The 16,222-nt window shown below is 39.0% G+C and overlaps 1 protein-coding gene across 1 annotated transcript in view; it reads left to right on the top strand.

Moving 5' to 3' along the window:
- CFAP43 (cilia and flagella associated protein 43) overlaps nucleotides 1–16,222 on the top strand; it is a 49,964-nt gene that overhangs the window by 5,066 nt on the left and 28,676 nt on the right. The window contains exons 3-8 of the mRNA XM_054382339.1: nucleotides 1,062–1,315; nucleotides 2,130–2,226; nucleotides 4,941–5,108; nucleotides 6,452–6,602; nucleotides 12,165–12,315; nucleotides 15,926–15,988. Of these exons, the coding sequence (XP_054238314.1) occupies nucleotides 1,062–1,315; nucleotides 2,130–2,226; nucleotides 4,941–5,108; nucleotides 6,452–6,602; nucleotides 12,165–12,315; nucleotides 15,926–15,988 (884 nt within the window). The remainder of the gene's footprint in view (nucleotides 1–1,061; nucleotides 1,316–2,129; nucleotides 2,227–4,940; nucleotides 5,109–6,451; nucleotides 6,603–12,164; nucleotides 12,316–15,925; nucleotides 15,989–16,222) is intronic.

Genomic DNA, 16,222 nt, shown 5'->3' on the forward strand with positions numbered 1-16,222 from the left:
CCTCTGGCTATGCTTACTCCCCTCCTGTCTAGAGAAGAGTAACAGTACAGAGGATCAGCAGCTGAGCTGATCTTATGACTGACTCACATTCATGAAAAGAGTGTAAAAAAGCTGCTTGCAGTTACAGAGAATCATAGAATCAGTCAGGGTTGGAAGGGACCACAAAGATCATCTAGTAACAAAGATCTCTTCTAGTCAAGTGCTCATGTTTGAATGAAGAGAAGAGCAATGAAGTTTCTGAATAGAAATTAGAAGAGAAGGTGCTAACAGCAGTGTTGTACACAGAGAGTATCTGTTACACTGGCTGAAACTTCTGCCATGGTACCAACTGTCTCAGTGAGACATATTCATCTACTGGTAAATGCAACTCCCTTTGGTAAGAGGACCCTGATGTTTATTCACACACTTTCTGGAAGTAAAAAAATCTGCAGGCAGTTATGGCCTTGTTGATACATTGTAAATTCATAAGCTGACTGCCCTTGAGTAATTTGTTTCAGTCCTTGCATAACACATCCTGTTTACATTCTGAAGTTTTAACATGTCCAAGTACTGGTGTCTTTAAAGCAGAACACTCCTCCTATTGGGTTCATATAAACACAAGCTATGCCTTTGTATTTTTTATTTTGTGGTGACGAGATGAACTATGGAAGTGTAAAACAGTTAAGCAAACACAGTTGGGTCCCCAGCATGGATTGCATTTGTGTCATTCTTTCAGAATAAAGGTATACTGTATTACTATGATACCTGAGTACAAAAAGCAGAGTCTGTGAACTGGCTAACTTAATTGTTAGCAATAAATGAAAGAAATTTAAGCATTTCTCCATGTTCTTATGACAGTCTTTTTTTTCAGGGTAAGATGGACCCTATATATTTGAAAACAGAATGAATGATTCGTAATGCTAGATCTTGAAATTACTGTGGTTTTGAAACATTGGCATGAGGATGTCTAACATCCCACACATGACCAGTGTAATTTTGGCTACAATGTTCCCTTTTTCATAGTATTTTGAGAAATACATGTCTTTGATTAATCTTTTAACATTCAGTTGCTCTTTCTTAAGTTGGGTTCAAGGATTCTCAAACAAGAACTTCAGCTTTATCAACAATCAAACTGCCTGCTACCCCTGTGGTAATTACATCCTCTTCCTGGACATTGAAACACAGAAGACTACAGTGCTGCAGTGTCAGACTGGCCAGGTGGGAGCCTTTGCAGCCAATGGGAATGGTCAAGTGCTGGCCTTTTCAGACCGCAGGCTGAATCCCATCATATATATCTACACTTTTCCAGAACTCAGTAAACTGACAGAGTTAAAAGGTAATAATGTGGTAACTCCTCCTGTCACCATTTCATACTTAACTTATCCAGTTTCTAAAGTTTGGGGTAGTTTTTTGGGGGGAGGAAGACATGAGAAACAGTGGGACAGGAAGTTGCCTCGTGACAAGATGCATGGAAGGCAATAGAAGGAAGTGTCCACTGCACCCTTTTTCAGTTGATCTCAAGCTATGTAGAAATATAGCAATACAAAAAAGTTGAGGGGGGAGGGAAATTGCAACTAGATGGACTTCATGTTAGGAAAATATAATCAGAAAAACTGAACTGCAGTGGACTGCCAAAAGCTGTGTTGAGAAATCTCAGATATGAGAGTCTGGAATCTAATGTATATTTCTGCCAGCCTCATAACATTTCTCTCCTTAGTTAAGTTGCTTGCTCTGTCCCTGTTTCAGTTTCCTTGCCATTTATATAAGGATCACACAACTTGCTTATTTCCTGTATATGAATGAAAGTAGGACTACAAAGGATTTCAGGGTACTTGGGGAAAAATACTTTACAAATTGAAGGTATTATTGAAAAAAAAAAAGAAAAAAATTCCCAGCAGTCATACATAGGGAACATTTTTATAGAATCACATAATTGTTTTGGTTGGAAAAGACCTTTAAGATCACTGAGTCTGAAGTGATAATCAAATGAAAAAAATACTCTGGATTAAAGCAAAGGAATCAGAGGCCTGAAGAATATCTTTGAAAAGTTGAAGTGACTACAAAGCAACTGAGAAGAGTCTTCTGTCTGTGGTAGTATACAATAAAGTCCAGAGCAATTAAAGACCATGTTATTTGTTTTTAAATTTCAGGTAATGCTCAGCTGGACTACACCTTACTTGCGTTTAGTTTCACAGGCCCATATCTAGCCAGTTACTCTTCAATCCCAGAATTCATTCTTTCAGTATGGTAAGAGTATAAAAAATAATCTCTAATTCCATTTACATTTAATTCATATTTTTGTGTGTGTGCTATTTTAGTGTAAATTAACAAATGTGGAAGACACACTGGTTACCTCATCTCTTTTTTTTTTTTTTGCCTAATTGATCATCACCTGCAAACTTTCTGGACCAAACTTGCTGTTTGGTTTCTAGCATTAATAGCCACTAGTCAGAATGACTGTTAATTTGCTACAGCTGTCTTCTACCTTCTTTGAAATTTTGTGTTTTGGAGTATTTCTAAGGTCTTCGGTATCATCTAATAATCTGTTCACCCTTGGAAGTCAAGTACCTTGCTGTTTGTGAAAGAGAAAGTGCCTATCAAAGAGAGGAAAAGCATTCAAAAACTGAATTCTACTTTTTTATAACTCTGGACCGTTCACTGGTTCTCTTAGTTACTTGTGCTTGACCTTCTAGTTTTTTCCAGTGACTACATTGCCAGGAGTCACTGGCTTAGATGATAATTTTCTGCTCATTGTCATGAAAAGAAATATTATATGTGCAGTGCAGATACAGGGATTTTTTTTTTTATTGTTGTGTAAAAATATAATCCTGCTCTTGCCTTTGTTGCCAGCAAGCTTCAAAACAAATGGGGAGGGTGGAGTAGGAGGAAGGCAAGCCAGGACGTGTAAGGAATAGTCTGTACACTCCCAATTTAATGATCACGCTTTCTTGTACAATGATCAGTGAAGAAGCAACAACCCCCCAAACTCCAGAAATCTAGTAGTGATAGTAGATACTATTAGAGATGTTTCTCCTTTATCCCCCATGAAGAAGAATAAAATTTACAAGTTCACTGTGAACTCTGAATGTATGTATTCATTCAGGAAGGATGTCTCTGTATTGCAGTTGAAACCAAGAAGATGGCCTCACTAGCCTGAAGAGCTTACATGATTGTCATCTAGAGCAGAAATGACATGGCCATTGTATGCATTTACACAAAACCCCACCATCTTGATAAACTTTTCTAGATTATTCATTAAAATTAAAATATTTAGAAACGTTTACATGTTTTAAAGTGGTGGCAGCTTCCAAGGCCAGGCAATTTAAACCTATTTGAATCATGGATATAACTATCAGCAGCTAATTTTAATTTAAAAATACATCCTAGATGCCAGTCAGAAACGATTTTGGAACAAAATAGAATTACCTTACAATATTAAACTTAGAAAGTATAATAACTGGAGCAGAAGTGTGAGAATTTACTGTGAGATCAGGACCTTCATTTTTGCATTTGCTGTAAAAATGTATGTGTACAGATGAAAGAAATGTCAATGTTTAGTATTCTTAATGTGTCATTACAATCTGATGATTGCAAAGTTCATGTGCTGGAATCAGAAGTATAAGAGATGTTTTAAAAGTTATGTGAGTCTCAAAATATAGGAAGATTGTGGATAACAAAAAGCTGTCTTTCATCTGAGGTGTTTTATCCCTAGATATTTATTCTTTTCTGTTCAAATGAGAGGCTTAACGCCAGATTCTTTTTCAGATACATGTACCATATAGTTTCAACTCTTCATAAATTATCTACTATAAAAGTATGTTAGCACTATCTGTGAAGTATGAGAAAAGAACATGCTGACAGATCTTGAGAGAAAGCTACTACAGTGATATCTTTTTAAGTCAGAACAGCAGCTTACAGCTTTCTGTAATTTTAATGAGAGTTACTGTGTGTGTGTGAATAGTTGTCACTTTGTGCCATCAATAATAACCAGTTTTGCATCCTGATCTGCTTCTGGGGGTGAATCTGTTAGAGGCTAGAACAACAGGATTATAGTAAATCCATTTACAGCAGTGTATGCATTTTGGGTGTTTTTTCCTCTCAGCAGTAGTGACAAAACTAAAGCTCTAAATGTTCCTTAGATTAATAGTCAGAGATACTGTCCAAGAAATTAAGAAAAAGTTTTAATGATTTTCTTCAAATGATGTTGGCCAGTTCTTGGACAGCATCAAGAAATGAAAATACACTCGAGAATTAATCTAGATAATGCTGAAATATGCAAATTAGATGGTGATAACATAAAACAGGCTATGCTGAACAACAGAAAAGTCAGTGGAAAGCAGATTCCTAGGCTTCTGTCAGCTATACATAACAGTCCCACACAAATTCTGCCCCCTTTTGTGCTCAACTTAGTTAATGTAGCCATAGCTTCTACGTCTGCATTCACAACACAATTACTGGATTACCAGAGTAATTCATCCGTAGGTAATTGCAGGCTGTCTGGTTTTTATTTTCTAATTATAATACCTTCCAACTGCAAGCCTTATAATCATTATTTTATGGACTGGAAAAGCAAGGCTGAGGTCCAGGGTGCTGAAGAGTTAATTATTTGGGCCTATTCAAGTAGTTACTTGTGGAAGCAGTGGGAAAAAGACCATGTCTCTTGACTTGGTTGGTCTTTTCACAAAAGGAAGTATATGATAATGTTTCTAAAATGTCACTTTTCAAAATTATTTTGCTATTCAATCATTTTGTAGCAGTAATAATTTTATGTGTGTATAATTAGGTTCTTCCTTTACATTCTTAAGAGAACCTAACTTTTTTGACATCAGAATTTTTTTTGTCAGTGGCAAAGCCTGTGTTTTCCAAACTTGATCTCAAACGTCAGTCATAATCACAACCAGATCTTTGGCTTGAATATTTTTACTTATTTAATGGATTTTCTTTTACTCTCCTTAATGAAGGAACTGGCAAGAAAATGTTCTCTTGTGCAGTGAGTCTCAGCCAGGGGTAACAGCGACCTCTTTAAGTTTTAACCCTATGAATTGGCAACAACTGTGTTCTGTTAATGAGAGCTCCGTTACTGTCTGGTGTATTGAAAGGAATAATGATGAGCATCACCTTAAGCTAAAGTAAGTGGAGCACCCCTCAGGTTAAGAGAAAAATCTGGAAGTATATTTTAATAACTAAGACTAGCAACCTACATCTGTTTTCAATCTGTTAATCCAATGTAGTTCACCGAGCAAGTGCAACTGATAATTGCTAAATCATGTGAATTCATTATTTCATTTCTTAGCATTCACATGTCCAGATTATGCACATCATGAAGCTAATACTAGTCAGCTGCTTTGGTAACCTCTATCAAAAGCTGCAAAACTGAATTAAAGTAGTGCTTGAACTGCTTTCCAGCATGTGGAGCATTGCTTTTGTAATTATGAAACCGCCAAATCTGGATCAAGTTGCTTCCTGGTAAACACAGTTAAACAGTATGTTGTTGTAATCACAAATCGTACCAAAAGCAGTATCAGTTTTCTGTGATTTCCAGCTTGCATGGCCAATTTACAGGTCCAGAGGGTGTGGCTCTGTTGATGGAATCACTGAGCACAGCAAACCTAGACTTGATTTATGCTAAAATGTTTTGTGAGGCTGGTATAAAAGTAGTATTTATTATCTTTCAGGTTGGAGTCCTTGAAGTATAACTCCTATGCTGTGTCAGTGGCAGCTCTTCTACAGTTCCCAAGTGTGTTTAATCTCATTAGCTATGAATGTAACCAATATATTGTCACTGACCCAATTATACCAATGAAAGTACAGACAAAGGCCTTAATTTGAGATCTGAAAAAGAATACTGCAGGCTTTTTTGCCTTTTTTCATTATAGAGTATACATGTGAGAATGCATAATATACCCCTTTTTCTTCACTTTTCATTCCGTTCAGGGAAAGTTAAACCTCCACTGAGAACTGTTTATTTCGCATACATTTTTTTATAGTTTGTAAACTATAGAATCCTTAATTCCTTCATTGTAACAGCACTCAGACACCAGAGTGTAACAGGCAAATACTACTGCTGCTTTTTATTAATCATTAAACTCTCTGAATGAATAAACATTAAGCATGAATCCTTAAAGCATATGCAAGTTAACTTTGTGATTTTATTATTTCTGGTTGATAACAGTAACACAGAATACTTGTTTATACAAGGTGACAAGAAGAGACACTGAGCTACAACATGGCAATCCATTTCTGCCAGTTAGAAACATTTCTCTTTTGTGGTGGATTACTATTCCTGTTCAGTGAAATGGTATGTGCCATGTAGAATGATTATCTACAGCAATCCTCCATTACTCATGTGGAGGTGAAGCCCATTATCTGACTTGGTGTCTCAAAGTTTTGACAACATGCTTCTCAGTTTTTATCAGTGTTTACTATTGGTAACATTTCTTCTCCTCAAACACGGTCTCTTGCTTTTTCACAGCCCTGTGGAACTCCCTGATGAACAAGGGTCTGTGAGTCCTCATAAGGATTTGTTTTTCCCAGTTTCTCACAGTGAAGATTCATACTATGGTCCTGATTTGCCTGTTTCAGCCATTGCTGGACTGGTAGGAGATGAAGCACAAACATTCATGGTAGTTACTGATTTTTTTCCTTTTGCTATTCCAAGTCATTATACTTTTTATGCAAATAGGTGTTAATAAATTAGTAATTTATTTATTTATTAGTTAATACATTGGTAATTTTGATGTCTGTTAAACAGGTACAGTACATAGATCTGTGGTCTCAGCAACGTTTTGGAAGTCCAATTTGACAGGAGACTCAAAAGGCATGCTGCTACACACAGTGCAGTACAATGTAGAGAGCTCTGGCACAGGTCCTAGCATATTAATGTATCTGTGCAGTGGAGGTACTAATCTTTATCCCACAAGTAGTATAGGCATGTCATCATTTAACCATGCCCAAGCTAATATAGTCTTCTGAAACCTTGAAAACCTATTCCCATGCTAAACTGATAATAAGTAACCTTCAGGCATCCTTACTTCCCTTTGGCTCTCATAGTGTTTAATCCTATGGAAACATTGAAAGCTTTATTCCAGAGGGCAACACCTGCTTCTGAAATACTTTCCCATACCACTGTCAGTGCTGTACCTGCCCATTTATCTAATTTGCATTTGATCATTAGTTGTTAGCCTCCATTGAGATGCCTCTTTTGAGAGGCTTCAAAAGTGTTCTCATTTTGTTTAAAATTTGCTTTGGCTTCAATACCAAGCCAAGAAGCATCTGCCAGTGTGAAGGCATTTAATTTGCAAATCTGGGATTCCCTTCTAAGATTAAGACCATCAGTTTCTATTTCATGGCTTGTGATATATACATGAGACACCAAAACTACTATGCATATTTGCCTTATCAGTAGACAAATATGAGTTCTGTATTGTCAAATCAGTACACTACAGATTTATTCCAAAAACCTTTCTTACAAAACAGAATAAACAAATAAAAACAGGGTACAATGTTTTCTTGACCCTCTCCTCTTTTCATGGCTTTGTGCTTTCAGATTTGCAGAGGTTTTTAACTGTGTAATTGCTGATGTCCTTGGTTTCTAGAACAATCAATAACAACAAACAAACATCTACTACTGATGCTGATTAGACATGAACTGCTTATATTTCAGTTAGAACATGGAAAATGAAACAGTATATGTTTTTTAGCACCCACAGGGTGATTTATTCTCCTTACACATACAAATATTCCAGGAGTAAGAGGAGATTGTTCTACCAGTCTTTGACAAAAATTTCCTTTCCTTTCAAATTACATGATAAATATTTTTATAGTTATATATTGTCCAGATTCCCTTGATGCATATTTTGACTGTGAATATTGACAAAGTAATGAACATTAGGTTATTTAGAAGTGAAAGTTCTTTGCAGAAATGCAAGCTGTTGTTGTTCCTTCTGTGGTTGTGGTGCTGTTATTTTCTGTGTATGAAATTGTGAGGTGCTACACAACATCTACAGGCACTCAGTCAATTTCTGGCACATTTTCACCTTTCTGTAGACTATGGTAGCTGAGCAATTTTTTTGCAGGACTTGGATTTATTGTCCTTTACAGCACTAATTCTCCCTTCCACACATGCCTGTGCATATATGCTCCATCTCTAACCTAATAGAAAAGCTAAGCCACTGCTAGATCTTGTAACTCACCCAACACTGAGGAGTGATTGCATGTCATGTCAGCTTAAGCACATGGAACATATGGTTTTGGCAAAGTAATTCTGCATGAGTTGACCAGAATATAATTGATGGATCTTTCAGATATTATTTTATCAAGACCCTTATGTTGAAAAGCATCTAATGCAACGTATTGGAAACAACTGAACTTGCTGAGTTCCTCAGATATGCAGCTATCTTCAGACTGCTGTTGCTGCAATGGACCAGGCTGTCCAAAGTAGAGGTGCTAGAACTACCATCCTTCACTGTCTTTAAAAGCGGATGTGCTGCTAGGGCAGATGTATCAATGGTTACTATCCCTGATGATTTGTATGCTACTACAGATGTCCATGCCTTGGTACTTGTAAATACCTTGGAGTTACTTTCCTCTCGCTGTTATCAATGTTTTTTCAATTAATAAGAAACAACCTGCTTCTCCTGTGGTGGTGAATGATGTGCAGTGGAAATAGTTCATGGCCTGAGGAAATTCTCCCCATCTCTGCAGAACTCAACAGAGGCTTTTTCTTCTTTATCATTAAATCCGATTCAGTTGAGATCAATGTTTCTCACATTGATGTAAGCATCCAAAGTGGAGAACTATTTATTTAGACTATTATTTAAACAAGTTGTCCTCATCTTGTAATCCATGCTACCTGGAGGCTGTAGTGCACTCTGAAAGAATGTGTGAGAGGCAAGTAAGAAACATGAGCCCGTTGCCGGTGCACTTGTTTGCTTCTTTGAAATGTTAGGGTTCCTTACTCTTATCTTACAAGATACTGAGGCTGGATATGTACCAAAGTGTAACCACAACGGGGCAGCAGTGTGAAAGAAATTGCCATATCATACAGCTTTTCAATCTTTTTCTTGCTTGCATTAGATCAGTTGAGTTTCAATATTTCTTACAGCTGGGACCTGAGTTTTCTGAATACACTTCAATGTGACAAGTCCCCTTGGATCCACTTTGTCCCCCATTGCAATTTTATTCCATTATCTTTTTATGAAACTTTTCATTACAAGTATCCATCTGGATTTATTTTTTTCCCCTAAAGAGGTGCTACTCAAAAGGGAGAGAAGTTTTTTAAAAAGGTGATGTCCTTGTTATTATTATTATAATGCACCACTGTAGCAATGCACAATTCAAGAAGCAGCCTGGCTTGGGGATTTACATAGTCTCATCTGAGGATTAGCGTATTTTATCTAGTATGCAGGTAAAGACAGTCAAGATAGCAGGTACAAAGGAACATTACAGAAATTGTCTTTACATGGGAAGCCTCTGATTCACACAGTTCACTTGCAACTTTCCCAAAGATTTATAATGTTCAAGTCTCATAAAACTGAAGAAAATGTCTCTATTAAATGTTTCTCTGGGTGATTTAAAGACACATTTTTAAATAGATTTACTACTGTTAGTCCTATTTGACTTATAAAGTAAATATTAATATACTTTAGTTCTGTAACATTTTCTCCCTGGGAAATTAAAAACGCTTTGTAAGCATAAACAGAGAGTAAGTTACTTATCTAGAATCATATAGCAAGTCCTTGGCATATTTTATTAATGAAATCTAGGTGTTTATGAATCTCTGTCCTGTGTTTTCATCACAAGTCCATCCACATTTCCTCTCTTTATACACCCTTCAATGAGACAGCAGATGCTTTGTAGAATTTTAGGCTCTTTTTAATTTTTTCATCTATCATATTGTCTAGTGTTCCTCACTACTTCTGCTCACATGCACGGTTCTGTATTAGTTTGGGGTTAAATTAACGAGGCGGGAATTATAAAAATAGAGTTATTTTTATTTTCCCAAAAACCCTGCCCTAAAATTATGTACAAAATTGATTAAAAATATTTACAGGTTCTATTGGGTTGCGAATTCTTCCAGGAAGCTTACGGCAGTTTTTAATACAATTTGGAGAGTTCAGAGACTGGAAAAAGCTAAGCAACAAATAGCTTCACTCCACTTATAAATCAAAAGACCGATCACCAACCCTTAGGGAAATCTGAGAAGGCCGGTTTTACTCAGGAAAATCGGAGTAGAAATTTGGAGACGGGCTCTAGCTCGCTCTCTCTGATGACAGGCTCCAGAAACTGCCGATTTGTAATCCAATTTGAGGCTCACGGCTTTACAAGATCGGTCCCAGGGAGAAGCGAAACGGCAGGCAGGTCCCCGGCAGTCAGGGTCACGGCTTTGCTGGCAGGTTCCCGGGCAGGATCGGTCCCAGGGAGAAGCGAAACGGCAGGCAGGTTCCGGCAGTCAGGGTCACGGCTTTGCTGGCAGGTTCCCGGGCAGAATCGGTCCCAGGCTGGCAGTGGCAGGCAGGTCCTGGCAGTCAGGGTCACGGCTTTGCTGGCAGGTTCCCGGGCAGGATCGGTCCCAGGCTGGCAGTGGCAGGCAGGTCCTGGCAGTCAGGGTCACGGCTTTGCTGGCAGGTTCCCGGGCAGGATCGGTCCCAGGCTAGCAGTGGCAGGCAGGTCCTGGCAGTCAGGGTCACGGCTTTGCTGGCAGGTTCCCGGGCAGGATCGGTCCCAGGCTGGCAGTGGCAGGCAGGTCCTGGCAGTCAGGGTCACGGCTTTGCTGGCAGGTTCCCGGGCAGGATCGGTCCCAGGCTAGCAGTGGCAGGCAGGTCCCAAGGCTGGCGGGCCGGGAGAAGTGAGCAAGAGCGGCGAGAGATGAGCGCCCAAACTGGCAGAACCGAAGTGAGCGGGCCCCAAAACACGGGTGAGCGGTGTCAAATTGAGAGGGCCAGAAAACTGAGAGCCCCGACTGCTCTCTGCTCACCCTTTTTATATGTTACTAGACAATGTGTCCAGGCCAAAATGTGAAATATCTTCCTTATCACATTTCCAAATCCCAGCGGGCTTCTCCCCACACCGGTAAATACCTGTGGGGCCTCCACCGGGCAGGGACAATAGGGGGCTATTGCTGTCATCAGGGCGGGGGAAGACCGTTCCACACCTTTGTCTCCCCTATTCAGACCTCGGCTGACAATGAAGGAAGGTGGAGGGATACGGAGCACCCTGCAACAGGTTCCTTGAATCTTCTCTTTTAAATGTTCTTCCAAGGTTTTCTTGTGTTTTGTTCCCATCTCCCCTTTCTGAAATCCTCTCCAACCTGTTTCTTTCTCTATAGTATTTATGTCATATAATCCCTGTCACTGTTGTATTTGAACAGGTCACTATCTTTAACAATTTTTGTTGGAAAAATTCTGTTCTTTCTATTCCATAGATGACAGATTTATGAGATGTATTTTAATGAAATGAAATGCAAGGTACATGGAAAGCTTGTGGCAGGAACTAATTTGCAGATGACACAAAGGTTGACAGGGCTGTTTTATAGAGCATTTGAGATCATATGATAAGATAAACTCAAAATGCATTTTAGTACTGCCAAGTATGCATGACCACATGCATAGGCGATGTCTACAAAGCAGACTATTCTGAAAAACAGTTTGAGAAGGATTTGTTTGGCTTCCAGTGCTATTCTGATGTTTAAAATAAATTCTAGGGGCTCAATGTATTGATTTTTATCAGAATTTTTTCATTAAAAAACTGGGAGGTGACCTAATTATGGTGAGTCAATATCTTTGCAAGGGTGGGGAAGATACCAGATGGATTTTCAAACTAGAGGACAAAACTGCAAACAGAAACAAGTGCTAGAGAATAAACCCAGATAAATTCAAAAATTAAAGTATATAATTTTGTTCCATATAAATATAATTAATCTTTTAAGCAATTTTCTAGGGGAAGAGGAGAGTTCATTGCCATTGTCTCCAGATACAGACTCTCATGCAAAACATTCTTTGCTTCACAGGTTACTAGCCTCGGTGAAGGGATGATTGAATAAACTAAGGCTGATGTTATACAAATGGTCGAACTCTGTGAGCTAATATTTCTCTCTCTTTTTTTTAATTTTTGCCTTAAATTATTTGTAACTGCTTGTACAAGTATTTTCCAGTTGTTGATTGAACTTGTTTATTTTTGTGTTGAAGCCTAGGAATTATATTAAGCATTCAGTGCATCCTACTGCCCACTGCTGGACTGCAACCTCAGAAATTTACGTGGGCTGTGAAGAGGGAAGTATTTTGGCAATTGGTGCTGAGACATGCAGTGTTTCTGTTCTTCAACAAAAACCTCTACCTGGTGAGAAATAGCTGCACTTTGTGTTTAATTGAAGTAGGGAAGAAAGTGGATAGGTGAAAGTTGCTTTTTTTTCCTCTTTCTTTCTTCTGTTATGCTATTATGTACCTTATAAAAATTGTCAAGCTATATTGTAGAATATTTCTTTTATTAGTATGTTAAATGTTCAAGAATGTCTTTTGAACTTCTCTGTGGGTTTCTTTAGCACTCAATAATTTCCCATTCATTTTTCTTTGGCAACAAAAGAGAGAAAAGGCACTAAATCTATTTCGGTGGTTTGACCCCAGCAACTAAACACAGCCAATTGCTCACTCCTCCCTCCCAGTGGGGTGGGGAGGAAAATCAATAAAGAGGTAAAACTCATGGGTTGAGATAAGAACAGTTTAATAGATAACGTATTATGGCAATAGTAAAATAAAAAAATAAATGTAATGAAATGGAATGTAACAGAGAGATAAATAAAACCTAAGAAAAGACAGGTGATGCACAATGCAATTGCTTACCACCCACTGACTGATGCCTGAGTTGTGATCAACCCCTCCTGGGCACCTCCCCCCAGTTTATATTCTGAGCAGAGAATAGTAGAATCAGCTTTATTCCATTCCCCCTAGTCCTATCACTACCTGATAGCCTAAAAAGTCCCTTCCCAGCTTTCTTGTAGGCCCCCTTCAGATACTGGAAGGCCACAATAAGGTAATTGTAATAGGGCTTCAGAACTGGATGCAGTACTCGAGGTGGGGTCTCACCAGAGCAGAGTAGAGAGGGAGAATCAACTTTCTATGCTATGGGATAACCTTTCAGCTAGTTTGGGTCAGGTTTCCTGGCCATGCTCCCTCACAGCTTCTTGTGCACCTGCTCGCTGGCAGAGCATGGGAAACAGAAAAATCTTTAATTAGGCTAAGTGCTACTTAGTAAATACTGCAACATCCTTGTGTTACCAACATTGTTCTCACATTAAATGCAAAGTACAGGACTGTATCAGCTACTAGGAAGAAAATTAACTCTCTCCCAGCCAAAACCAGGGCATGCATCAAAATGATAAAGTGAACAATAGTTCCAGAACCCCATATCCTATTAACTAGCCCTAATAGATTAACAAGCTATTAATATACACCAGCTTTTTATATACGCAATATACACAATGTTTTTGCTATTAGTTAAGTGCCAATAATTTGGTTTATTTTACTTGAAATATTGGATTGGCATCATTTGATATGTTAGATAGTATTATTATTATCTAACACCTGGAGAGGTGGGCACAAGCCAACCTCATGAGGTTCAACAAGACAAAGTGCAAGGTCCTGCATCTGGGTTGAGGAAATCCCAAGCACAAATACAGGCTGGGCAGGGACTGGCTGGAAAGCAGCACTGAGAAGAGGGACTTGGGGGTGCTGGTGGACGAGAAGCTCAACATGAGCCATCAGTGTGCACTTGCAGCCCAGAAACCCAACCAGAGCCTGGGCTGCATCAAGAGAAGTGTGGCCAGCAGGCCAAGGGAAGTGATTCTCTCTCTCTAATCTGCTCTGGTGAGACCCCACCTGGAGTACTGCATCCAGTTCTGGAGCCCCTATTACAAGAGGGATCTGGACATGCTGGAACATGTCCAGAGAAGGGCCACCAGGATGATCAGAGGGTTGGAGCACCTCTCCTATGAGGAGAGACTGAAAGAGTTGGGGCTGTTCAGTCTGGAGAAGAGAAGGCTCTAAGGTGACCTTCTTGTGGCCTTCCAGTATCTGAAGGGGGCCTACAAGAAAGCTGGGGAGGGACTTTTTAGGCTATCAGGTAGTGATAGGACTAGGGGGAATGGAACAAAGCTGGAAGTGGGGAGATTCAGGCTGGATGTGAGGAAGAAGTTCTTCCCCATGAGAGTGGTGAGAGCCTGGAATGGGTTGTCCAGGGAGGTGGTTGAGGCCCCATCCCTGGAGGTGTTTAAGGCCAGTCTGGATGAGGCTCTGGCCAGCCTGATGTAGTGTGAGGTGTCCCTGCCTATGTCAGGGGGGTTGGAACTAGATGATCCTTGTGGATCCCTTCCAACCCTGACTGATTCTATGATTCTATGATTCTATGATTCTATGATTATAGATCTTTGAAGACTCCTGATGAGCTTTGAAATGGCACAACTGAATCTAATGCCATATTGCTTAATAGAATACCTTAAGGTCAGCTCTTACATAAACCGTTTTCTTAGGAAAACAAGGTTGTAAAGACTATCAGGCATTACTGCAGAAAGTATGAAGGACAGAAAATGAACAGATGTCTTTGTTTTCAAGCAAAGAAATATGGTTTTAATTTATTCTTGAACTAAAGGACTTCAGGGTCAATTGTGTGTCCTATATATACTCCCACCTGTCTTTTTTTCATTAGGGTTGGGTTTGGCAGGCTAGTGACTAACTAAAGTTTTCTGGCAACAGCAGCCCATTCCATGCATTCTTTTTTCTGTGAACCATGAGGTCTCTCTTCTGCTACATGCTACCTTTCTGTGCCCATGAATAGGGCTCCTAAGATGGAGTACAATGAGACACACCCAGCAAAAATGTTCTGGTGTTGGCAACCTGTACCCTACTGTCCTTTGCTGGGATGGAAGGCATCAGTCCTACTGTGAACATGAAGTTCACTAGTTGAAGTCAAAGAGGAATGCTGGAATATGCTTCTCCCTAGCACTAGAAAGGGCTAATTACCTGTTGTGGGCCAGCATAGAACTGTTCCTCTAATGAACACTAAATCAGTGTTAATAGGCTGGTGATAATCTTGTTCTCTTCCTTTGCCATGTGATACATTATTTTTTAAGCTGAAGCAAGTATCCCTGACTTTCCCAAAGTCCTCTGTTTAGTTTTGATAGTTAACAAAGACGTGGAAAGCTGCTCTTAGACAAACAAACAAGCCATAATTATGTCTCTGGTTTTGAAATTAATCAGTTTTAAGTTTACCAAATCAAGAGCTGGAAATCATCAACAAATAAAAGGCTGAGGTGCGACCAGAAATTTTGTTTCCAGTTCAGTAGAAGGCAACAAGAATATTTGCCATTTTGGCTTTTCCTCAGCCTGTATACTTTTCTGTGAGTCTTGGCCTAAAACTGTGTAGCAAACCTGCCTGTATTAATATTGTACTGAAGCTTCTGAATTTGAAACATACTGCAGTCTGTATCTGTTTAGCAGAATGCTTCAGTGCAAGTCTAACTTTAAGCATGTGCTAAATTGTTGTACTGTTATGGTGTCACAAACAGAATCATAAGCAGGCACAACATTTCGTGTGGGTATATTTTTCAGCTTGACTGAAGTTGCCTTTGTAAGTACATTAAATAAAAAAGGAATCATGGTTAGAAGTAGCAATACCAGCACTTATCACAAGAAGACTGATACATCTGCATCTGTACCACTTTCCATGCCAAGTATTGCTATCTGCCTTTTACAGCTGTAAGCTGAATCTCAGAAAGACTGTGCCTGCTGAGTTGCATAAATGACACAAATAGGGGACAGAATTGGGGAGAATGCACATTTTTGGTTCAAAATACTGAACTTGGTCTTTTCTTCAGTAGGCTGGAGTATAACTGACTTTTATTGCACTTTTGACATATAAATGAGGTTGGTGTTATAAATTGTTTTCCTTTATGCATAATACATGTATAAAATATTGGACATTGTGCCTTGTGTTTGTAGAGAAGACAGGAAAAGAAAGATATTTCCATCTTCAAATCAAGCTAATATGTTTTTAGGCAGCATCAATAATGTCTGGGATTAATAATATGTGAGTACAGCTGGAAGTCCCTGGTTAGGAAAACTCAGCTCTCACTGGCCTCTGTATGACACACTGATAGCAATCTTTTATATGTTTGCATGACAAATTACTTTGTGCTAACAGCCAAATGAATAGCCTCAGGAGAAACACTGGCAGTGAAATAATTTCTGTTCAT

The sequence above is a fragment of the Indicator indicator genome, chromosome 7 (assembly GCF_027791375.1).
Source record: "Indicator indicator isolate 239-I01 chromosome 7, UM_Iind_1.1, whole genome shotgun sequence".
Taxonomy (NCBI): Eukaryota; Metazoa; Chordata; class Aves; order Piciformes; family Indicatoridae; genus Indicator; species Indicator indicator.